Source organism: Rhinoderma darwinii, chromosome 5 (genome assembly GCF_050947455.1).
Source record: "Rhinoderma darwinii isolate aRhiDar2 chromosome 5, aRhiDar2.hap1, whole genome shotgun sequence".
In the NCBI taxonomy this organism is placed as follows: Eukaryota; Metazoa; Chordata; class Amphibia; order Anura; family Rhinodermatidae; genus Rhinoderma; species Rhinoderma darwinii.
Window position 1 is genome coordinate 272,934,458 of NC_134691.1, and position 24,881 is coordinate 272,959,338.

Below are 24,881 nucleotides of genomic sequence, written 5' to 3' on the forward strand. Positions count from 1 at the left end.
CGTGGGGGAGGATCCATAGAGCAACAAGACGATCGAGGTGGTCCCACAAATGCTCAATTGGGTTCGCATCTGGCGAATTAGGGGGCCAGGGAAGTACTTGGAAGTCTTGGTCGTGCTATTCCAACCAATGTCAGACATTTCTAGCTGTGTGACATGTCGCATTGTCTTGCTGGAAGATTCCACCTGCCCCAGAAACGACAAATAGTATGTATGAGGGGACGTGATCTGCAACGATTGATTCATATCCAAATCTGGTCCCCAGAGAATGCCATGAAAAAATTCCCCTGATCATAACGCTGCCGCCACCAGCTTGTGTTCTTCCAGCAATGATTGCAGGGTGTTTGTTCTCTCATGTTTCTCGCTTGACACGCCAACATCCAATTCGATGAAGCTGAAAACATGACTCATCAGAGAAAGCAACCCTTTGCCAATCCATCTGTGGTCCAATTCCGATACTGGCGTGCAAATTTAAGCCATTTTTTCCCCGATGCACCTTTGTTAGCATAGGAGCAGTGACAATCAGTCGTGTCGTTCAGCCCTCGCGCACCTTCGTAGCCAACGTTCACCTCTCACATCAATGGCACGTGGTGCTCCGCGGTTTCCACGTCGGTTATTCAAATGGTGCTATTTGTCCACTCACGATACTTTCACCATAGCAGCACGCGAGCCGTTAAACTGTGCGGTTTGAGAAATACTGGCCTGAAAGCCATAATCATCCCTTTTTGCAACTCTGATAGATTGCCCCTTTTACCCGTGGCAACAACGAGTGATATGTGCTCAGACAGCCTATCGCACACCTTAGATACCCACCAAGCCAGCCCACGACACATCATTTCCTTCATGACCTACGCGCTGCCGACGCCGAAAGTAGGAGGTGGTCATAATAATGTGACGCGACTGTGTAATACACATGTAATAGAAATACAAAGAAAACCAAACAAGAACTGTAGTAGAGGCGATTAATGATATGAATTGGTAATGATCGTCATGTCATTTTCTTAGCCAATACTGCTGTTCTGTGTCTACATGGCAAAGAAAAAAACGCATATTGCTGTGGAAACTCTGCAGATTTTCCTGCGTAATTAGTGTGAAGCATTGACTATGTGTGTACCTGCAGACTACCAGCGGTTTCTACAGCGTTTCTGCTGCATAAACACTGGTACAAACATCAACATGCATATTTTAGTATGGAAGTCATATTTCCCATTCTAGTCTATGGGACAAGCAGGCAGCGTCTCTGCTCAGACTATGCAGCAGTCACTGCGGATTTGAAAGTCGCACCACAGAACATTTTCCGCACTACTTTTCTGCGTTTTATTTCCGCAGTGCGGGCCTGAGATTTGTAAACTCTAAATAGACTTTGCTGGTATTGTAAATGCTGCAGAATTCCCGGACTGAAATCCATTGCGGAAATTCTGCTGTGTTTACGCGGTGTGGGAACCCAGCCTTAGGGCTAGTTCACCCACAGTTTTTTGTTTTTTTTTTACTCCTTTTGGTGACACGGAAACAGTGTCGGGAAATGCGCCAAAAAACGCCTCCCATTGATTTTAATGGGAGGCGGAGGAGTTTTTTTCCCCACCAGCGGAAAAACCGCCTCGTGGGAAAATGAAGCAACATGCCCTAACTTCGGGCGTTTATGTCTCGGACCTCCCATTGACATCAATGGGAGGTACAGAAAGCGTATTTTGCTGTGTTTTTTTGCCTGCGGCGCTCAATGGCCGCTGGAGAAAAATGCGGCAAACTACGTGCAGGCAGATCAAAATCTGAATTTTCTGCCTGCAAAAAACTCAGTGTGAACACACTGTAAGGGTGCAGTCACATGCGGCAGATTTTGTTGATAACATTTTTTGTGATTGGAAATCCATGGCCCTGCTGCAGAAACAACCTCATTCAGATCAATGGGACCGATTTTCAGGTCGCAGAAAACTTTAGCAACAAAATCTGCCGCATGTGACTGCCCTCTAGTTATTATTAGTTATGATATTTCTATAAAAAAAGGACAGAGGTTCAAATCTTTAGTAAAGAGCGTAAAAAAATGTAAAATAAAAAATATCTTACTTGTACAAGAGGTTCTGAACGGACTGTGAAGCTAGGACTATTTTCCGATGATAACCCTGGCCCACTACAGATTGGACTATGCCCTTCTTGCTGGGAAGGCCTTTTGCTTCTTGTTCCGGTGTCTGAAATAAAAGCAAAAAAATTACCTAATAAAAAAGATCCAATATTAACAGGCACGATATCTTCTCACATAGCCAGGGCGCATGGGACCTTCACTCCATAACAGTCATTAAAATGTTGTATATTCTGCAGGGGGTGAGAATAGGCAAGGTTATTAGTTTACATGGTTAGCAGCTTTTAGACACACTAGTTTATCTGTATTTGCATTGACACACGTGCATTTGGATTATTGGATAGTCTAGATCTAATTAGTTGGCCTTTTGGATATATAAAGGTATTTCTTTGATATCTGAATTTAGCGTTACATGTTTATTAGAGGACAGGGTGCCTATTATCCTGTATTATAGATGATGTATTGAAAAAGTTTGTTGGATTAATTATGCATTGTCTACATACGATTGAGCTGAGAACATGCATTAATAAAAGATTACATGGAATTTAATCAGTGGACCACGGTTTTCTATAGGTATTATTGTTGCTTCGAGTACACTATAAAGGGCTTGTCCACACGTAACTGAAAAGCTGCAGAGACTTCCGTTAAAACTAGCAGACATTTCGCCGCGGAAAAAAAACGCCATTTCCTGCGGATTTCACTGCATTTTTTTTTCAATGCAGGGAGATGGTGACATATTGGCCTATGCAAGAGACACATAAAAGTTAGATCTAATTCCTGTGAGTCTGTGTGTGTTGTGCGAACCATTGGCAGCGAGTCTCTATTGTTCCAGAAGTTATTCAGCAAACGTGTCTATAGTTTAAGGACTTGCAAACTGTAAAGTCTACAGTCTTTACAAATCCTAATGGAAGATAACATAAAAGCGTGCCCATGTTTCACCAGAGAAGCCGCAAGTCACATGACAACTGCCAAACAATCCCACCCATTCCCTACGCTGCCGGATGTAAGCAACGGTGCGGCGCTGCAGATCGAGATCATAGAAATAGGAAAACAGGAGATTTTTGGATGCAAGGGTTGAAACCTTGAGTAAGAAAAGTTGTTAATTTCACTACAGCAAATATAAAATAAACAAATCGCTGAGATGTGGGTGATTTAGACCAAAAATATACAATGAAAAACAGAGAATTCCTAGAATACGGTTATTAAAAGCAACATCGACTTTCATACAAGATCGCTTTAATATAGCAGCACTTGCATGCAGCTGTAAAATATTTCTTCTTGTATTTTCTGTGGCTGACAAAAAACACAAACGAAGCTTAACGGATTATTGATGGTTGTGGGGCAAACGTAGCCATCAGAATTATATAAAATAGGGGAAGGGCAGAAGATCTTCTCCAGTAGATAAACCACATTTAGAATGAAGACTACAGTTTCAGAATCAGTTCATTTAGATTTTCTACCCAAATAATACGGTTTTAGAAAATCGCACATAACCGTATTGACTGATCACTATAATGACAGAATCAAAATAAAGCTATTAATCAGGGTTTCTGCATCAATAAAACACTTCGAAAATACTCTTCAGGCTTCGTGTTGATCTCTACTAGGTGAGTAGAGAATAAGACTGACAGATGAGCGCCCCCTGCTGGTTGTAAATGAGGAAGCAGAATACATTTGTAAATAAACAGAATCCACAGACTACAAAGTGAGCCTTCTGGAGAAAAAATAAAAATAAAAAAGGAAAAGAACAACTTTGTGTCCTTATACTCGAGATGTCAGGCAACGTTTCATGGCTTTGACCCATTTGCGGCCACAGTACAAGGTCAATAAAACTAAATATAAGCAAATATAATTTTTTTTATTCTTGAAGCCATTGCAAGAGAACATGTAAACAGAATTATTATTAAAAAAACAAGATATAAATAGAAATAGTTGCTGTTATTTTCTATGTAATCCTTGGGAGACCAAGTGCCCTATGAAATGCCTCAGGTCATGAATGGAATAGTCAGAGGACCCATTTAGGAGGTCCAAAAACAGAAAGAGGGGGGGCTTGTCGTTTAGGAGCCGTGGAATCCGAGGGGAAAGAAATCCTAAGCCACATGCTGAAGTGCCTTACTGCTCCCCATTTCCACTAAGAACCCAACGCAAAGAGGTATTCTGAATAAACGAGTAAGATACACATGAGGAAGTTCTAGCTATATAAAAGGACTTGTTACTTACCCCTTTATTGGCAGCTATACAACACTCTGCTAATCTTAGCCAGAGTCGCGGGTTCGAGTGATACACTTGAACAGCTTCTATCAAACATTCAAAGGCTGCCAGCGGTCTCCCAATGTGCAAAAGCTGAATCCCACAGTTATACAGCAACTCATAGCGTTTGTTGGTCAACAGAGTACACATCGGTCTACCTGAAAACTTCTTCGCTGTAAAATGTAACAAATTCTGGTTGAAATATTTGTAGATCACAGAAAACAACAAATGTCATGAATACGGTAAACAAATGAAAAAAAAAAAGCTAGGGTGACGTGGGCGACAAAGCAGAATAGACCAGAGTAAACGCTCTGGAATGGTGAATCCTACTTTACTAGTTCACGTCACAATTGTGTTGAGTTGATTGCTAAACTGCTGCAGTCCAGCAAAAATGACAAAGCCCCAAATAAAAATGGATCAACACAGCCTAAGGTATCATTTACACGAGCGTAATATAGGCGCGTGCGACACGCGTGCTTTTCACGCGTGTCGTACGCACCTATATTAGTCTATGGGGCAGTGCAAAAGGTGCGTGAATTTTGCGCAGCGCGAGTGCGTTGCGTAAAACTCACGACATGTCCTTTCTTTGTGCGCTGTTCGCGCATCCCGCACCCACTGAAGTCAATGGGTGCGTGAAAACCACGCATGCCACACGGAAGCACTTCCATGTGACGTGCGTGATTCGCGCAACAGCTGTCAAACTCTGAATGTAAACAGAAAAGCACCACGTGCTTTTCTGTTTACAAACATCCAGACGGAGTGTCAGAATGATGGCGGCTGCGCGAAAATCTGATGACACACGGAGCTGTTAAGTGCCTTTTGCGCACGCAAAACGCTGCGTTTTTTGCGTGCGCAAAATGCAAACGCTCGTGTAAATCACGCCTAAGGCAGTTGGACTGAAAATTTGGCAGATAAGGCTGGAGTTTTTTGCAGGAGGAAAATTCTGCCCAAAAATTCTGTTTGTGATTTTGAGGCAGATTTTGTCCTTCCTGCACGTTGTTTGCCGCGATTTTCGCAGCTTTTTTCGCCCGTGCCCATTGAGTGCTACAGGCAAAAAACTCAGCGAAATACGCTCACTCTGCCTCCCATTGATGTCAATGGGAGGTCAGAGGCGTAAACACGCGAAGATAGGGCATGTCCCGTCTTTCTCCCGCGAGGCGGTTTTACCACTCGCGGGAGGAAACCGCCCCCGCTTCCCATTGAAATCAATGGGAGGCATTTTCGTCCGGTTTTTGCGGAGCGGTATCCGCTCCAAAAAGCTAGTCAAAATAATCCGTGTGAACAGGCCCTTAATGCCCAAAATTATAGTGCCAATGGTCACGATTAAATGTTGAACAATTAGGCAATATTTACACTGGGGAGGAATTTCTTGCGGATTTGCAGTATAAGGGTCAATGCACACCATGCGTATTACGTGTGGTTTTGCGTGCGGCATAACCGCAGACTAATACAGTACCAGCATAAGCGATGAGATTCCAGGAAATCTCATGTGCACGCTGCAGTACTTAACGGGATGTAAATTGACCCGCGGTGCGTATTTTCTAAACCGCGGAATGTCAATTTATCCCACGATTCTATCTCCCTAGTTCTGGAGAAATACGCAGCAAAACCCTGCAAAGATTTACGCAGCAAAATGTGAAAACCTCACCTTCAGGTGCGCTTTTTGCTGCAAATTTCTTGCGGTTTTGCTGCGTATTTTTTATTTTATAATATTTTGTTGAAACCTATAAATTTGTAGAACATGTACATTACTTTTCCAGCAAGGCACAGAAGGGGAGGGATAATAATGAATTAGTAACCTTAAAGGGAACGCTCATCAGAAAACAAACTATTTTCTAAATCATATTTTTTGTGTTAAACATTTTTAAAGAGGCTCTGTCACCAGATTTTGCAACCCCTATCTCCTATTGCAGCAGATCGGCGCTGCAATGTAGATAAGAGTAACGTTTTTTTTGTTGTTTTTTTTTTATAACAAGCATTTTTGGCCAAGTTATGACCATTTTTATATTTATGCAAATGAGGCTTTCTAAAGTACATCTGGGCGTGTATTGTGTTCGTTACATCGGGGCGTTTTTACTTTTTACTAGCTGGGCGTTGTGAATAGAAGTGTATGATTCTTACGAATCAGCATCATCCACTTCTCTTCGTTACCACCCAGCTTCTGGCAGTGCACAGACACACAGCGTGTTCGAGAGATCACGCTGTGACGTCACTCACTTCCTGCCCCAGGTCCTGCATCGTGTCGGACGAGCGAGGACACATAGGCACCAGAGGCTACATTTGATTCTGCAGCAGCATCGGCGTTTGCAGGTAAGTAGCTACATCGACTTACCTGCAAACGCCGATGCTGCTGCAGAATCAACTATAGCCTCTGGTGCCGATGTGTCCTCGCTCGTCCGACACGATGCAGGACCTGGGGCAGGAAGTGAGTGACGTCACAGCGTGATCTCTCGAGAACACGCTGTGTGTCTGTGCACTGCCAGAAGCAGGGCGTTGTGCAGAGAAGTGGATGATGCCGATTCGTCAGCATCATAAACTTCTATTCACAACGCCCAGCTAGTAAACACGCCCAGTTGTACTTTAGAAAGCCTCATTTGCATAAATATAAAAATGGTCATAACTTGGCCAAAAATGCTAGTTTTAAAAAAAAAAAAAAAAACGTTACTGTAATCTACATTGCAGCGCCGCTCTGCTGCAATAGGAGATAGGGGTTGCAAAATCTGGTGACAGAGCCTCTTTAACCCCTTAAGGACGCAGCCTAGTTTGGGCCTTAAGGCTCAGAGCCCATTTTTCAAATCTGACATATTTCACTTTATATGGTAATAACGTCGGAATGCTTAAACCTATCCAAGCGATTCTGAGATTGTTTTCTCGTGACACTTTGGGCTTCATGTTTGTGGTAAAATTTGGTCGATATATTCAGTCTTTATTTGTGAAAAATTGCAAAATTTAGAGAAAATTTACAAAAAAATAGCATTTTTCAGAATTTAAATGTATCTGCTTGAAAAACAGACGGTTATACCACCAAAAATAGTTACTAGTTCACATTTCCCATATGTCTACTTTAGATTGGCATCGTTTTTTGAACATTATTTTATTTTTCTTGGACGTTACAAGGCTTAGAACATAAACAGCAATTTCTCAAATTCTTAAGAAAATTTCAAAAGCCTTTTTTTGAAGGTGCCAGTTCAGTTCTGAAGTGGATTTGAGGGGCCTATGTATTAGAAACCCCCATAAAACACCCCATTTTAAAAACTAGACCCCTCAAAGTATTCAAAACAGCATATAGAAAGTTTTTTAACCCTTCAGGCATTTCACAGGAATTAAAGCAAAGTGGAAATGAAATTTGCAAATTTCATTTTTTCTGCTGAATTTCAATTTTATTCAATTTTTTTTTAGTAACAGAGAAGGTTTTACCAGAGAAATACTACTAAATATGTATTGTCCAGATTCTGCAGTTTTTAGAAATGTCCCACATGTGCCTCTAGTGCGCTCGTGGACTAAAACACAAGCCCTAGAAGCAAAGAAGCACCTAGTGCATTTTGAGGCCTCTTTTTTATTAGAATATATTTTAGGCAGCATGCCAGGTTTGAAGAGGTGTTGAGGTATCAAAACAATGGAAACCCACCAGAAGTGACCCCATTTTGGAAATTACACCCCTCAAGGAATTCATTTATGGTTTTTGTTATCATTTTGACCGCACAGTTTTTTCACAGCACCTATTTGAATTGGGCTGTGAAATGAAAAAAATGATATTTTTTCCAATAAGATGTCATTTTTGATCAAAATTTCTTATTTTCACAGGGAACAACATACCCCATTTTGTTGCCCAATTTGTCCATAGTGCGGCAATACCCCATTTGTGGTGATAAACTGCCGTTTGGGCCCATGGGAGGGCTCAGACGGAAAGGAGCGCTATGTGTTTGTTGGAGTCCAGATTTTGCTGGATTGGTTTTCGGGTGCCATGTCGCATTTGCAGAGGCCCAGAGGTATCAAAACAATGGAAACCCACCAGAAGTGACCCCATTTTGGAAACTACACCCCTCAAGGAATTCATTTATGGTTTTTGTTATCATTTTGACAGCACAGTTTTTTCAGAGCACCTATTTGAATTGGGCTGTGAAATGAAAAAAATGATATTTTTTCCAATAAGATGTCATTTTTGATCAAAATTTCTTATTTTCACAAGGAACAACATACCCCATTTTGTTGCCCAATTTGTCCTTAGTGCGGCAATACCCCATTTGTGGTGATAAACTGCCGTTTGGGCCCATGGGAGGGCTCAGAAGAAAAGGACCACCATTTGGCCTACTGGAGCTTTTCTGGTGCTAAGTCATGTATGCAGAAGCCCCTGAGGTACCAGTACAGTTGAAACCCCCGAGAAGTGACCCCATTTTAAAAACTACACCCCTTAAGACATTCATCTAGAGGTGTAGTAAGCATTTTGACCCCACAGGTACTGTGTAAAAGATAATGCGCAGCAGATGGTGCAGTGTGAGATTTGCAAATTTATATATATATATGCCATTTCAGTGTCCAATATAGTGTGCCCAGCATGCGCCACCGGAGATATACACCCCTTAAATTGTAATGTGGGTTCTCCTGGGTACGGCAATACCCTACATGTGGCTGTTATCAGCTGCCTGGGCATACGGCAGGGCTCAGAAGGGAAAGATGAGGGAGGTAAGCTGTGCGGAGTGCATCAGGGTAAATTAAAAATCAAGGGATGTATGATACATTTTAAAACAATCTTTTATACAGAGCCCTGGTTTTTCGGGACACGTGTCACATTGGTATATTGTGTTCTTCCTTATCCCCCTCTTATAGCAGACTCTGCACCTCTTTTGACTCTTTCCCTTTCCACCGGTTTGGGGAACTTCTCCTGGAAAGTGTTGCCCTGGTACGATGCGTGTGGCCTCGCTTCCAGAAGTACTGGGTGCCCCCCCTTCCTGGTCCCTAAAGATTAGATCTTGAAATTCCAGGAAAGTTCCCCTCTGGCCTGAACATCGACGTAGCACGTACACATTGTACAAAGCCATCTGTATGATGTGCCCGGCCAGCTTCTTATACCACACCGCATGGCGCTGTAGGGCTTCAGGACTTGATTTGACAAATCCATCCCTCCCATGTACCTATTGTAGTCCAGGATGCAGTCTGGTTTGCGGGTGGCCTTTCCTTCATATATCCTAAATCTGTAGGTATACCCTGATGCCCTCTCGCAGCTTATACATCTTCACGCCATACCTTGCCCTCTTACCTGGCAGGTACTGGCGGAATTGAACCCTCCCTTTAAAATGTACCAGGGACTCATCAATAGAAAAACACTTCTCGGGGGTGTATGCTTGGGAAAACCGGGCACTGAAACGGTCTAATAGGGGTCTCCGTTTATCCAAACGGTCAAAACTGGGGTCATCTCGGGGTGGGCACGGCTCATTATCAGTATAATGTAAGAAGCGAAGTAATGCCTCATTTATTTATTTTTTTAGGTTCCAGTTCATTTCTGAAGTTGCTTTGAGGGGCCCATATATTAGAAACCCCTATCAAACACCCCATTTTAGAAACTAGACCCCTCAAAGTTTTCACAACAGCATTTAGAAAGTTTATGAACCCTTTAGGTGTTTCACAGAAATTTAGAGCAAAGTAGAGGTGAAATTTACTCTTTTTATACCATTTTTTTTATAACACAAAAGGATTTATCAGAGAAACACAACTCAATACTTATTGCCCAGATTCTGCAGTTTTGAGAAATATCCCACATGTGGCCCTCGGGCGGTAATGGACTGAAGCACCGGCCTCCGAAGCAAAGGAGCACCTAGTGGATTTTGAGCCCTCTTTTTTATTAGGCACCATGTCCGGTTTGAAGAGGTCTTGTGGTGCCAAAACATTGGAAACCCCCCAAAAGTGACCCCAATTTGGAAACTAGACCCCTTGAGGAATCCATTGTAGTTTTCTTGGGGTGCATGCGGCTTTTTGATCAGTTTTTATTCCATTTTTAGGTGGCGTGGTGACTAATAAACAGCAATTCTACTATTGTTTTTGTATACTTTTTTTTTTACAGCGTTCACCGTGCACTATAAATGACATATTCACTTTATTCTGCGGGGCGATACGATCACGTCGATACCAGATGTTTATAGTTTTTTTTGATGTCTTATGGCGTTTGCACAATAAAATACGTTTTGTAAACAATCATTCACTTTTTGTGTTGCCTTATTCTAAGAGCCAGAACGTTTTTATTTTTCAATCAATAAAGCCGTGCGAGGACTTATTTTTTGCGTAACGAACTGTAGTTTCGATCAGGACCATTTTTCGGTACATGCGACTTTTTGATCTCTTTTTATTCCATTTTTTGGGAGGTGAAGTGACCAAAGAATTGTGATTGTGGTACGGTTTATCAATATATTTTTTTACGGCGTTCACCGTGCGGGATAAATAACAAAATAATTTTGTAGTTCAGGCCGTTACGGACGCGGCGATACCAATTATGTATAGTTTATTTGTTTGTTTATATATTTAAATTAATTATAAATGACTGATAAGGGAAAAAGTGGGACTTTTACTTTTATTACTTTTAAAACTTTTATTTTCTTATTTTTACACATCTTTTTTTTACTTTATTACTTTGTCCCACTAGGGGACATGAGGGCAGGAGGCCCTGATCGCTATTCTAATACACTGCACTACATGCGTAGTGCAGTGTATTAGAGCTGTCAGCTACTCACTGACAGCAAGCATAGTGGGTCCTGACGTTGTCAGGACCCACTAGGCTTCCGTCTATGGCATAGCCGGACGCCATTGTTTGGTGTCCGGTTGCCATAGTCACCATCGCCGGCCGCTATCGTGTAGCAGGCCGGCGATGGCGGATTAACCCCTAAGAAGCCGCGATCGCTATTGAACGCGGCTTCTGAGGGGTTAATCGGCGGGGGAGCTCCGCGATCGGTCCCGGCACATTGAGCAGTGATAGTCTGCTGTCGGAAACAGCAGCTATCACAGCTCATGAACGCGCCCCGCGCGAACGGCGCCGTGTTTACTCCATGACCTACTATTAGGTCACTGAGCGCGAACGCTACAGTTAGCATGACCTAATAGTAGGTCATGGAGCGTTAAGGGGTTAAAGAAGTTTGTGATTTTTTTTTTCTTTTCTAAGACATTCAAAAATTATCCTAAAAACTCTCAGTTTTAACTCTGGCCACTGATCCTCAGAATAGACTGCCCCTTCCTGTTCTCCGCAGTCATCGCATTATCATCACAGGCAGGATTACGATGAAAGGTAACACCTATATGTAGAGATCACAAAGGATCCACCATTGATAATAGGTGATGGACACAGATCCCCTCCTATCCCTTCCTGCACAATGATCTCTACACCCGTTACATAGAATGACTAGAAATCCCTTACATAGATGTAAACGAGTCCCTTCCTGTTCACAAGTTCCTATGGCCCATGTGGCTGCCGTAAAGCATATCACCAAACGCTGTTAACAGCTCAGACAAGATGACTGTCCCCATAATTACATAAAAGGGATAAAAAAACAAAAAACAAAAAAAAAAACAAAATCAAAAAGAAAAACAGTTTCATTTTGCCATGAACACTTGTCAACTTACTCAGCATTCTAAAAAAAAGTACCAGAATTCGTATATCTTTGGAAATACAAGTATTTACTAAAACAGCCATATCAGGAGAGCGGACGGATTTCCGACACATGGACTGGACAGAGAACAGCATCTGTTTGAATTCCTTTTGCTCTCCTCAGTTTACCAAGCATATATAGAAAAACCCTCATGTGAACAGAGCTTTATATAAATCAGCCAAAAAGCTGCATGAGGAATATAGGAAAAGAGGTTACCTTGATCTGTAGTGGATAACTGAGCACAAGCATTGTCATTTTCCTGGATAGCCTTTTTGAAGTAGAAAAGTCCTAAATTGTGCTTTCCCATAGCAAAATGAATGCAGCCAAGATTATTCCAAAACATGCAGCGAGCACATTCACCTAAAATCAGAAACACTTCGAATGAGGACTGTAGCGTCATATACAAATACTGTCTGAAGAAAATCAGAACACCCTAATAATCACATCGCCTACAGGTTTATTCCAAAGTAAAACAAGTCTTAAAAATAGAAAAACAACATTAGGCTTCGTTCACATCTGTGTCAGGGCTCTATTCTTACGTTCCGTCTGAGCTTTCCGTCAGAATTGAGCCCTGACAAACAAACGGAAACCATAGATCTCCGTTTGCATCCCCATCGATTTCAATGGTGACTGATCTGGTGCCAATGGTTTCAGTTTGCCTCAGTTGTGCAAGGGTGCCGTCACTTTGATGGAATGATTAGCGCAGTCGACCACGGTATTGACTCCGTCAAAATGACGGAACCCTTGAGGAACTGAGACAAATGGAAACCATTGGCACCGGATCCATCACCATTGAAATCAATGGTGATACAAACGGAAATCTACGGTTTCCATTTGTTTCAGTCAGTATCCCATTCTGACCGGAAGCTCCGATGGAACGCCAGGACAGGACCCTGACGAAGATGTGAACGAAGCCTTACTTATAAGAAGCCTGTATCAATGCCCTCTAGTGATTTCAGAGGGTACAAGATACAGGTCTCTGTGGGAGAACCAGCAACCTAAATGACTTGTGGCTGATCATGGGAAATTCTCTGCATATAGCGAAAGGATTCTTATAACATGGGAAAAGAAAATGGAGACAAGTGGAAAAATGTACCGATGCTCCAATTATACATCTCTACATGGTGGTTGGAGGTCAACAACTTGTGAATTACACCTCATTACTGAAACCAGTCTTTCCTCAGGATGGGATCAAATTCCTTTTATTGGTAAAATACAATACATCGTGAAATAGATTTGTGTAAAAGATCGTTTAAAGGAGGTTTCCCACCAAAGTAAGTTCTGTCAGATCTCTAAGGTATGCAATAACACTGATCTATCGGACTGCCGAAATCCCAAATTAGAATAAAGGTGCCTCAGCACGGGATCACGCAGTGGCCCCTGCGGACGCAGAGCATGCTACTTCATTCACTTGAATGAGGCCGAGTTGCAGTTCTCTGCACAGCACTTGGTCGGGAGTGAAGCTGCGTAGAGAAAATGCCAAAGCTGCCGCACTCCCTTCGTTCTAGGGATCAGTTGAAGCCCCAGAGGTTAGACCTGATCAGTAAGTGATGGCATATCCTAGCGGTAGGCCATCACTTACGGAGATGGGAAAACTCCTTTAAGACAACTCAGATTTTGATGGCGTTTCGAGTAAATCATGAGTTGCAACTATTAACGGTTGGGCTCAATGGACTTCTATATTATTTTACCTAATAACTAATTTCCCATGGAACATTTATCAATCTTGATAAAAGGAGACTTCTTTTCGGATGAAAAGAAACAGTGCAACAATCCCCTTAGGAAGCGTTGGAATTTGCAGAGCATTATTCTTGTACAAGCAGAGAACGGAAATCAATGGTGTGGAAATGTTGCTTTTAACAAAGTTAATAGCAGCTCGTTCAAATAAGATCGTCTTAAAGAATAATGTTAGCTGAAGGCTACTTGATATTGATTCTAACAGAAAATGAATATGAACAATTATAGAAGTCACATGAAAACGGTGCGGTCTACTTGGGAACTATACTGTTTCACAGAACAAGACAGTACAGTTAGGAGCGTCCCAATGTAAATACATATTTATAGCACTTAAGATTTTTGGGAAATTGTACTTTAACACAGAAAATTACCAGTTTATAGAAGGATTCCACCATATGAACCACAAGAAATAGTGTGGGCAGTATCTAGCGACCAAGCAATTAAGTCTTCCTGAATCCATGACCGGGCATGTACTATTTTAGACACCTATATAGAAAAGTCTATAGTGAAAACTGTTTTGAACCCCACCAACTTAGATATTAGAACTCTATGCTTTGCAAACGGATTTATGGCCTTATTACGACATTTAAAAGAAGCCCTCCCAAAAAAAAAGAAAAAATTTTATTCTCTGGCCCGTTGGAAAGGCACATTATGTAAATTTTGTTAAAGTTCATTTTCTTACAGGTGGATGTATTTGTAAGTTATCCACGCCTTTATGGTCCTCAGCTGTGTCATGTGACCATCAATAGGACTCTCCAACTATCACAGCGGGTTCATGTGTGGACAGGAAGTCCGTTTCTCTTTTCATTACCATCACAGCATCGATGTGAGTTTAGAAACGGAGATTTTTTTTTTTTTTTGTGGGAGTGTTCCTTTAAGTTAACGTCATAACCTCTATCAATTGGCTGGAGGGGTGAACAGCTACACAGAGCATCTCACTAGAGGACTCAGCACGTCCATGCATCACACAAACAGCTCATTGACTTCAATGGGAATGGTGTAATGTAGGCCTGGACAAATCTTAAATAGGATCTAGGAACCAGCTCCAAAAGTTAGGAGCCAGCAATGACACTATGTAGGGCCAGGTCCACACAACGCAGTTGAGAAGAGATTGCGGTACATTAAAATAGTAAACATCCAGCAAACACGCAGAAGCCAGGTTGTTAGAATAGAAGTCAACCCCTTATTAATCAAAGCTGGGCTGGCGACCAATAGGTGTGGCATCTCTAACCTCAATCTGTTGTAATCTCCTAGGAAAGCATGTAGCATTAGATGGAGGTCATTTAGAGGCCATACATATTGCAATAGGTGGGTGGTCCGGTGATCAGTACCCCACAAAACATACACTACCGTTCAAAAGTTTAGGGTCACTTAGAAATTTCCTTATTTTTGAAAGAAAAGCAGTTTTTTTTTCAATGAAGATAACATTAAATTAATCAGAAATACACTCTATACATGGTTAATGTGCTAAATGACTATTCTAGCTGCAAACGTCTGGTTTTTAATGCAATATCTACATAGGTGTATAGAGACCCATTTCCAGCAACCATCACTCCAGTGTTCTAATGGTACATTGTGTTTGCTAACTGTGTTAGAAGGCTAATGAATGATTAGAAAACACTTGAAAACCCTTGTGCAATGTTAGCATCGCTGTAAACAGTTTTGCTGTTTAGAGGAGCTATAAAACTGACCTTCCTTTGAGCTAGTTGAGAATCTGGAGCATTACATTTGTGGGTACGATTAAACGCTCAAAATGGCTAGAAAAAGAGAGCTTTCATGTGAAACTCGACAGTCTATTCTTGTTCTTAGAAATGAAGGCTATTCCATGCGAGAAATTGCCAAGAAACTGAAGATTTCCTACAACGGTGTGTACTACTCCCTTCAGAGGACAGCACACACAGGCTCTAACCAGAGTAGAAAGAGAAGTGGGAGGCCCCGCTGCACAACTGAGCAACAAGACAAGTACATTAGAGTCTCTAGCTTGAGAAATAGACGCCTCACAGGTCCTCAACTGACAGCTTCATTAAATAGTACCCGCAAAACGCCAGTGTCAACATCTACAGTGAAGAGGAGACTCCGGGATGCTGGCCTTCAGGGCAGAGTGGCAAAGAAAAAGCCATATCTGAGACTGGCTAATAAAAGGAAAAGATTAATATGGGCAAAAGCAAACCGACATTGGACAGAAGAAGATTGGAAAAAAGTGTTATGGACAGACAAATCGAAGTTTGAGGTGTTTGGATCACACAGAAGAACATTTGTGAGACGCAGAACAACTGAAAAGATGCTGGAAGAGTGCCTGACGCCATCTGTCAAGCATGGTGGAGGTAATGTGATGGTCTGGGGTTGCTTTGGTGCTGGTAAAGTGGGAGATTTGTACAAGGTAAAAGGGATTTTGAATAAGGAAGGCTATCACTCCATTTTGCAACGCCATGCCATACCCTGTGGACAGCGCTTGATTGGAGCCAATTTCATCCTACAACAGGACAATGACCCAAAGCACACCTCCAAATTATGCAAGAACTATTTAGGGAAGAAGCAGGCAGCTGGTATTCTATCTGTAATGGAGTGGCCAGCGCAATCACCAGATCTCAACCCCATAGAGCGGTTGTGGGAGCAGCTTGACCGTATGGTACGCAAGAAGTGCCCATCAAGCCAATCCAACTTGTGGGAGGGGCTTCTGGAAGCATGGGGTGAAATTTCTCCCGATTACCTCAGCAAATTAACAGCTAGAATGCCAAAGGTCTGCAATACTGTAATTGCTGCAAATGGAGCATTCTTTGACGAAAGCAAAGTTTGAAGGAGAAAATTATTATTTCAAATAAAAATCATTATTTCTAACCTTGTCAATGTCTTGACTATATTTTCTAGTCATTTTGCAACTCATTTGATAAATATAAGTGTGAGTTTTCATGGAAAACACAAAATTGTCTGGGTGACCCCAAACTTTTGAACGGTAGTGTACATTTATAGCATTTCCTTGAAACTTATTTTTTTCCTAGACTAACGAGAGTCTAGCCTTAAGATAGGCCATCAATGTTTAATCAATAGGGATAGGACCTTGGTGGACTGGGAGCATACACAGACACAGCATCTAGTCTGTACATGCAACTCTGTCTGGTATTGTAGCTCGGTCCCATCATTGTGCGGAGGTCAGACATCCACTGAACATTAGCATAGGCTATCGATGATACGGTCACGGAGGATCCCTTTAATGCTGTATTTAGATATACATGATAGTTAACCATGTACGTCCTTGTGCCATTCAACAGTGTAATCAAAAGAAGTGTATAAACATTTACCAGTTTTCATGAATCCTGGATGTTCTGAGATATTTGAAGAGTTGAGTAGTTTCACAGCCTTCCGATAGTTGCCTCTGAGGTACTCAAAATTACTTTTTAAGAACAGTGAGAGGGTAGACTACAAAAAGAAAAATATAATAACATTCAAAACGAAACTCACTGAAATAAAAGACATTTAAAATGAACAAAGAAATTTAATAATTATTCTTACTCATCTCTAGGGGCTAAAAAATATAAACAAAAACACAGATCCCCATACCCATCCAGGTATCGGATATGTTGGCAATCTGGCTTTAAAAAGGTATTCCCAAAATCAAAAATTTCCCAAGAAAAAGGGAATACAAACCCGCGCAACCATAGGGCATTACCTACATAAGGTGTAAAATAGATGATGTGGTGATAAACATGCTCACCTGGTGATGTCGTGCTCGGAGCACGACACCCCTGAAGATGTAGACTTGTAGTTAATAGTCAGAGACTGCAAGCCACGGTTGTACCGGAAACAAAAATCTTAGACCGATTCTTAGTAGGATAGTGGGATTGTGCGAATTACACCTTGTGTAGGAGAAAAAAAAAACCTCAAAAATCAACCCTTGAAGCGGCGCTGGTCCCTTAGAACATAATTCACTGTTGGTTCCTAGTGTCGCATAGTGAAGAAGCAGACACTGTGAAGCTGAAATTGTAGAGAGGGAAGAATCGTATCTATCGGCTCGTACTAAGAAATACACCCCTCCTTCCCTCTCTACATTCCCCTCCCTGTTCATACCCCAATCCATTTCTCCTGACCCAATTTATTTGTTACGTAACCCGGTCATCCAGCAGGACCGCTCACCAACTGTGCCGAAGGAACGGCATTTCTCTGTTCTTCAGAATTACTTTACAGAATCCCCTGATATTATTATAAGTACCGCTATAACGTTTCTGTGACTATAACATACGGTCATCACCCTTATTTTTCCACTACCGCATTTATTTTGGACATTATTTGATGTTTTATGTGACAGGTGCCCATTGACCTTTGCTTTTGACAGTTTTCCTGTTTTTTTCAAGCATAAATACATGTACTGTTTTTTACTCTTTTATTTTCTGATACTGCCCGAGGAAGGAGCTAATTTGACCTACACAGTGTCTGCTTCTTCACTATGCGACACTAGGAACTAACAGTGAATTAAGTTCTAAGGGACCAGTGCCGCTTCAAGGGTTGATTTTTGAGTTTCTCAACTACACAAGGTGTTATTCTCACAATCCCACTATCCAAAGATCAAAAATTAGCACCTATCCACAGGAAAGTCCACAACAAATCGCAAGAAGGGGTGTCCCAAACCCTCCATCCTGAAACCCCTATTGCTCTGCCGCAGTGAGGAGGACATCGAATGGAGCAGCAGTCCAGCATGCGTCCACTGCCCATTCAATACCTATTAGAATGCCAGAAACAGCTGAGCGCTGTACTTGGCTGTTTCCGTCATTACGATAGACTTTGAGATGAGAGGCAATGCAGCTTCCCCTGACAAAAGCCAATTGATCTGCTGTGAGAACGTTTTATATGCTTGTAGAAAAAAATAATAATAATGTAAATATTAGATGCATGGTCCAAATGTGACACAATCAGAACAGCAATTATGCAATCAATGACTCCAGAGAGATGGCAGCCATTAGTAATGTAGACCCATAATCTGCGTAATAGTACATGAAATTCATTTTAGATTGAATGTATATAAGTGGACTGGCTTTTGAATACACTTTATGACCGCAATGGGGTCCATTAATGTATCTACTTTTTATTTAAAGGTGAACAACAGATATGACCTGCTTGCTGTATTGCCATATAAGAAATATAGTAAGTAAAGTGGCACTCCGGTGATTTTTTTAAATTAATCTTTTGTGTAGCACTCACCATTCATGCAGCAGTACTGTTTGTAAGTCTGTTTGCTCCTGTACTCCTTGACGTTTTTCTTCCCATTCTTTTCTGTGAAGTCAGTCATGTTACTGAAGTCTGACCATTAGTCCATGTATACACCAGAGGTCAGTCTCCATACGTGCCTGACTTCTGGGTATAACTACAAGTCTACATCAGCAGAGTAACTGAGCAACCCCAGCCCTTTTCTTCAGCTCAAACCCGGCCCTCCCGTTTGACGTACATAGTTAGCCAGCCTCCCTTATCTGTCTTTTTACCACTCTCCCGCCAATACTGGCATTCAGCTCGCACATACATCTGGTGTGGATGAGCATCCCTAAACGCGTCCTGACCTTTTCTATTCACACTCACAGCTCTCACTTATCTGCTGAGGCGTTCGAGCTGGAAAAGTGCTGGTGCGAATTGTAGTCATAATTTCACAGTATACAATGGGAGGTATAATAAATAATACTCCTCCCTACAGCTCTCCTGCATCCTTGTCTCAATCTAGGAGTCTTTACAGAGGCATCTTGGGATACGTAATCATAGTCTTCAATGCGTGCGGCTGCGTGGGCACGCACTGAACACTGGTTCAGCCAAGTAGCAAAAAGATGGATTCAAAATGTCAGTGGCACAAGAACAGCGCGGGTGCTGGAAATTATAGGCAGTTACACAATATACAAATGTATTTTAGGCCTTAACGACCAAGCTAGTGTTTGTTTTTCCATCGTCGCATTAAAAGAGCTATAACTTTTATTTTTGCGTCGACATAGCTGTATAAGGACTTGTTTTTTGTGGGACAAGTTGTATTTTTGTAAAGCACCTTTTTTGGGTACATAAAATGTATTGATTAACTTTTAACTTTTTTGGGGGCTAATAGAGAATAACCCAGCAATTTCGCTACTCTTCTTTGCGTCCTAAATTTACGCAGTTTACTGTGTGGTAAAAACATAACTTTATTCAGCGGATCGTTACGATTGCGACGTTACCAAATGTGTATAATTTTTTACTACTTTTACACAATAAAAACACTTTTTCAAGATTTTTTTGTCTCCATATTTAAAGAGCCATAAATTTTATTTTTCCGCCGATGCAGCTGTATGAGGGCTTTTCTTTTGCATGACAACTTGTAGTTTTTATTGGTATCATTTTGATCGCTTATCACATTTTTCCATACGAAAAGGATGAACAGAAAACAGCAATTCTGGCATGGTTTATTTTATTTTTTACAGCGTTCGCCGTGCGGGTTACTCAACGTAAGATCTTTATAGTTGGGGTCGTTACAGACGCAGCGATACCAAATCTGTGTAATCTTTTTTTGTTTTTTCATAATAAAGCATTTCGGAAGGGGAAAAAGTGGGTTTATTTGGGATTTTTATTATAAGAACCGTATAAACGGTTTTTAACTTTTTTTTTTTTAGTCCCTCTAGGGGACATTACTCTGTGCAAATATTTGATCACTTTTATAATAAACTGCAATACTTCTGTATTGCAGTGTAATATTGCCTGTCAGTGTAAAATGGACAGGCACCTGTTAGGTGCCTCTGGCCTGGCCTAGCAGGCATCCACTACAGTTAGGCCCCCTTTGTTAGGCCACGGCTACCATAGAAGCCACCAGCACATTGCGATCAGTGCCAGTGGGATGAGAGACAGAGCACCCTCCCTGCAAAACCACATAGATGCGGCACTTAATATCTTCCCTGCCTCTGATACTGACCAATCAGCATGAAGCAGCTTGAGGGTAGATAATGTCTTGTTGGCCAACTACAGAAAATTAGCATATAGAAGCCAACACAACAATGGGCCATATTTCTGGATCCAGGAAAAGAAAAAAAAAAAAGAAAAAGTGCTGGAATCATGGAGACCGCACTATTCAGCTCAGTAAACAACTTCATGAATATTTAAAGAGGACCTGTCACTAGGTCCTATAAGTTAGGTTTCATTCAGACGAGTGTAATACTCGTCCATGTGCTGTCCGTTGAAATAACGCACAGCACAAGGACCTATTGATTTCAATGGGGCTATTGAGACACGCGTGAAACTTACCGCATGTCCTATATCGGTGCGTTTTCACAGTGCGTTTTGAAAACCACAGACAGCACACGGACAACATCCGTGTGCTTCGGTGTTTCACGCATCAACTAAATAGAAAGGCCGAGAAATAAATGTAAAAAAAATAACGCGCTCGCACGCATGCCACACAAAAAGCACACTGATGCCAATGCGCAGGCAATAAATGTAGGAAAGACGCTGTTTTTTATTTTTTTATTTTACACGCACGCAAATCGTACATGCTCGTCTGAATATAGACTTAAAGGCACTGGATCTAAAAAAAATAAAAAATATAAAAAAACACTGGACTGCTTCTAAAGATCAATATTATAGAAGTACATTTGCCATCTGATGTTTCCTACAAGACTGAAATATAAAACAGAAAAACTATTTCTACTATTCATTCCCCTCTTCACTCCATGGATCGTTATTTAGTGGTTTCCTTCAATGCTATTCCTGTGAAGTCATTTTCTGATCAAACAAAAAAATAATTGAGAAAATATAGTAAATGCTCCTGACGACGGAATACGGGATGTAGACTTAAGACTATTGCAAAAAGATTGACAGCTGACATATTGGCAGTATAACAACGAACTTGAAACTTGCCACATCTGATATGGTCTATATTCGATCTTTTCAGATGCATGTGAGACTTACTCCAAGTATAATACATTATGTAATTCCAGTATGTTAGTACCTTATACTTTATGTCAAGTACATGCAAACCAAAAAGTACTCTTAACAAAACATGAAAACAAGAAAATTCATTTCTTATAAAGTGATATTGTAGTCATTTAAATACCAAAAAAAGGGAAAGGTCTTTGGTTAGTAAGGCATTAACTTACACTTCCAGATGTGTTCATGACAGACTTTATCTCCCGCTTACAAGCTTTCAAAGACTTAATTTGAATGTACGCCCTTACTTTGTACTGAAAGTCAGAATGGAAAAAAAGTAAATTCCAAAACCAAATAAAAGTACTGACCAGTCTTCATTCTCAATAATGACTAGTGGAGTCCAGTATGTTCATGTCATTATGACAGTAGAGCGGCAGTTTACATTACACATTCGTTTAAGGTACGTTCTATCCAGTCATATGTAGTGACGTACTTGAATTCCTAATGCTGCATTATATGAATTGACCAAATGGTCGATTTAGAGACTGAAACAGAAAAGTTTTTACCTGGTGAATTTTGGACTTTGCAGATTCTAACTGAGCACCTCCATCAGTCTTTGTGTTTAGCGCCTCTTTGTTGTTGCTGTTTGTCTGCAAATATGAAAAGCGCTGAATGAGTCTAAAAAGAAGGGGCAAATTATACAATAACAACAAATTATTTTTTTAAATAATTCTGGCTCTTCTAAATCCCATTATTCAACAGTGGACTGAAGGGTCAAAGTATGTGAGGGACATTAAGGCAGAGAAAATGTACGTTGAATATGGTTTCAAGTTAAACGGGGTATTACCATCTAGGAAATATTTGCATATCCACAGGATGTCATAAAAGGTCAAATAGATAAGGGTCATACCTCTGGTATCTGCACCCGTCTCTAGAATGGGACCCCTTAAATCCCCGTCCTACCCTGGTTAGTCCCCGGCCACTAAGCTACAGGATGGGCGGCAGTATGGAAAAAGCCGACCTACCAGGTTTTCAAAACCGCGGAGCACAGCGCACAGAAGAGAAAGGGGGGGATGGAGGTCAGGGGGCCCCATTCTAGAGACAGGTGCTGGTCTCCGAGGTGGGACCCGCACCTATCTGATATAAGTGGCATATCCTGTGGACAGTGGCGGATCCCCATAGGGCTGTTAGGCCCAAGGCTTCCATGGCCGCCAAAGACCACATTGCAGTTTTGTCAAGTTCTTGCCGCGGATCGCAGCAAAAAAACACGACAAAACGGAAGGCCCCTGGACTCAATTGTATCCGCATCCTTTAGACGTGGACACAATTTACACCACTGGTAAGGCAGCCATCGGTTCACTTACCCGCCAGTCTGCTTTTTCCGTGATGCAGGTGGTGCGATTAAGTAATCGCGCCGCTAGCGCTGCTCTGCTGGATGCGGCCTGGTCAGAAGAGACCAGGCCTGCATTGTCGGAGAAGAGGATGGCGCTGGGACAGGTAAGTGTAGCGCTATCTACAGGGGGCACGGTATATGTGGTGCTTTACTTTACAGTGCTTGACAATTATATTCAGTGGCAAAGTATTTGGTACTATTTTACTTAGGGGCACAGTGCATGGTTATTATATTTAGGGGCATAGCATGTGGCACCATGATAATTTTATCTTCGTTTATAGATGCTGAAATGTTGGCAAAGTGAGGAGCCGAAGACATCTAAGTAGCAAATTCTACAGACACACAACACAATGTTTCCCCCACCTTTTCTGGGTTTTTGCAGAACTATGTGACTTACCTCATTATGTTTACCATTTTTATTATTGTTGTTGCCCTGCAAAATCATTTTTTCCAGCACTACCAAAAGGTGTAAGGCTTTTTCAGTTTGGTAAGTTAGAAGGTATAGGTCAACCAGCAAGAAGCATACAGCATGTGCAAACTTATCTTCTGAAAAAAGAAAACATAAAAAGAAAAAAAAAACTGTTCAGCAGATAAGTAGACAGACAGTCTATAGAATACATTACAAGGAGGGGCTCCACAAATGAACTTGTATTAACTTTTAATCAGTACGGTCTTAAAAGAAAAACACTAAAACATAAAATTTACAAAAAAGCATATCTCCACCATTCCTCCCTAAATATCTGCTTTTCCTTCGATCCTATGTGGTCTCATATTGCATGTAAAACCAAGGCTGGCCAAACACTTAAGATAGCCGTAGGTCGAACAATCGTTTGTCCGACAGCCATTCCCAACGTCTCCCACCTACACGTAAGCTTAGCTCGGCCAAGCGTGCATGCGTTTTCAATGGGGAGAAGGCTGCGTTCAGACTGCGATGGCAGTGGGCTATTTCCTTACGAAGGATTGGGCATGTTGAAATTTATCGTTGATCCTTCTCTCCCCCGAAATCTACCGTTGGGTGGGGGGTTGCGTCGCCGCCATACACATTAGATGGTTGGCGGGTGTCGCTGACATCAGCGGGTTCGGTCGACATACATTTAATGTGTATGGCCTCCTTAAAAAACAAAAACGTATAAGTTCTTCCCATTAGGTCAGACATTCCCCCTCCCCCACCCCTCAAAACCCTGTCTCTGGCTGTGAGATAACGGTCTGCAGCAGTAGCCTTCCCCATTGAGCAGTCATCAATAGGAGAAAGGAAATGTTGAAGAGTAACTACACTTTCAAACTTTTGATATGGATCGGTGGGGGTCCAGGTGCTGACACCCACCGTTGCTGAATTGAAGGTGCAGAAGTGCTAAGCTGAGCGCCCCGCCCCTTTGGCTGTGATTGAAGCGTTTTGTCATGCTGAAGACTGCTCAAATAGGCGTTATATGTAAACCGTCTTCAGCCGGAAGTTGAGCGCCGATTACAGCCGAAGGAGCAAAGTGCTCAGATGAGCACTTCTGCACCTTCATTTCAGCAATGGTGTGTCTCAGCACCTGGACCTCCACCAATCCAAAGATTTCTACAAGACTGTTTCCAGGGCATGCAAAAAATCCTGCAGTGTGACAAACAGTGTAGGCTCATGCATTTAGGATTACCATTTTTTATTTCTACAGCTGTAGTGAAAATGTTCAATTGAGAGGAAATACTACTATTGTAGACCAAGATTAACTTTATTATTGAGAAATAAATTTATACAATCACAGCTTACAAGGCCAGTCAGGGACAGGCTAGTCACAACAGCTAAAGAGCGATCAGTAACAATTGCAAGAAGGCAGATGGCCATTTACAGCAAAACGAAAGACTGTATACAGAGCCAAAAGGGCAACGGTTTGCTTCAGCAGGAAATATCCCACCTAGACTTGTACACTTAGTAATTCTAGCTCCTATACTGTATGAG

General features: G+C 41.6%; 1 protein-coding gene across 4 annotated transcripts in view; it reads right to left on the reverse strand.

Moving 5' to 3' along the window:
* CNOT10 (CCR4-NOT transcription complex subunit 10) overlaps window positions 1–24,881 on the reverse strand; it is a 146,630-nt gene that overhangs the window by 49,281 nt on the left and 72,468 nt on the right. For all 4 annotated transcript variants that reach the window (XM_075827163.1, XM_075827164.1, XM_075827162.1 and 1 more), the window contains 7 exons: window positions 23,340–23,488; window positions 22,116–22,199; window positions 21,780–21,863; window positions 16,989–17,106; window positions 12,169–12,312; window positions 4,292–4,494; window positions 2,059–2,180 (listed from right to left, as the gene is read on the reverse strand). In XM_075827163.1, coding sequence (XP_075683278.1) covers window positions 2,059–2,180; window positions 4,292–4,494; window positions 12,169–12,312; window positions 16,989–17,106; window positions 21,780–21,863; window positions 22,116–22,199; window positions 23,340–23,488 — 904 coding nt within the window. The remainder of the gene's footprint in view (window positions 1–2,058; window positions 2,181–4,291; window positions 4,495–12,168; window positions 12,313–16,988; window positions 17,107–21,779; window positions 21,864–22,115; window positions 22,200–23,339; window positions 23,489–24,881) is intronic.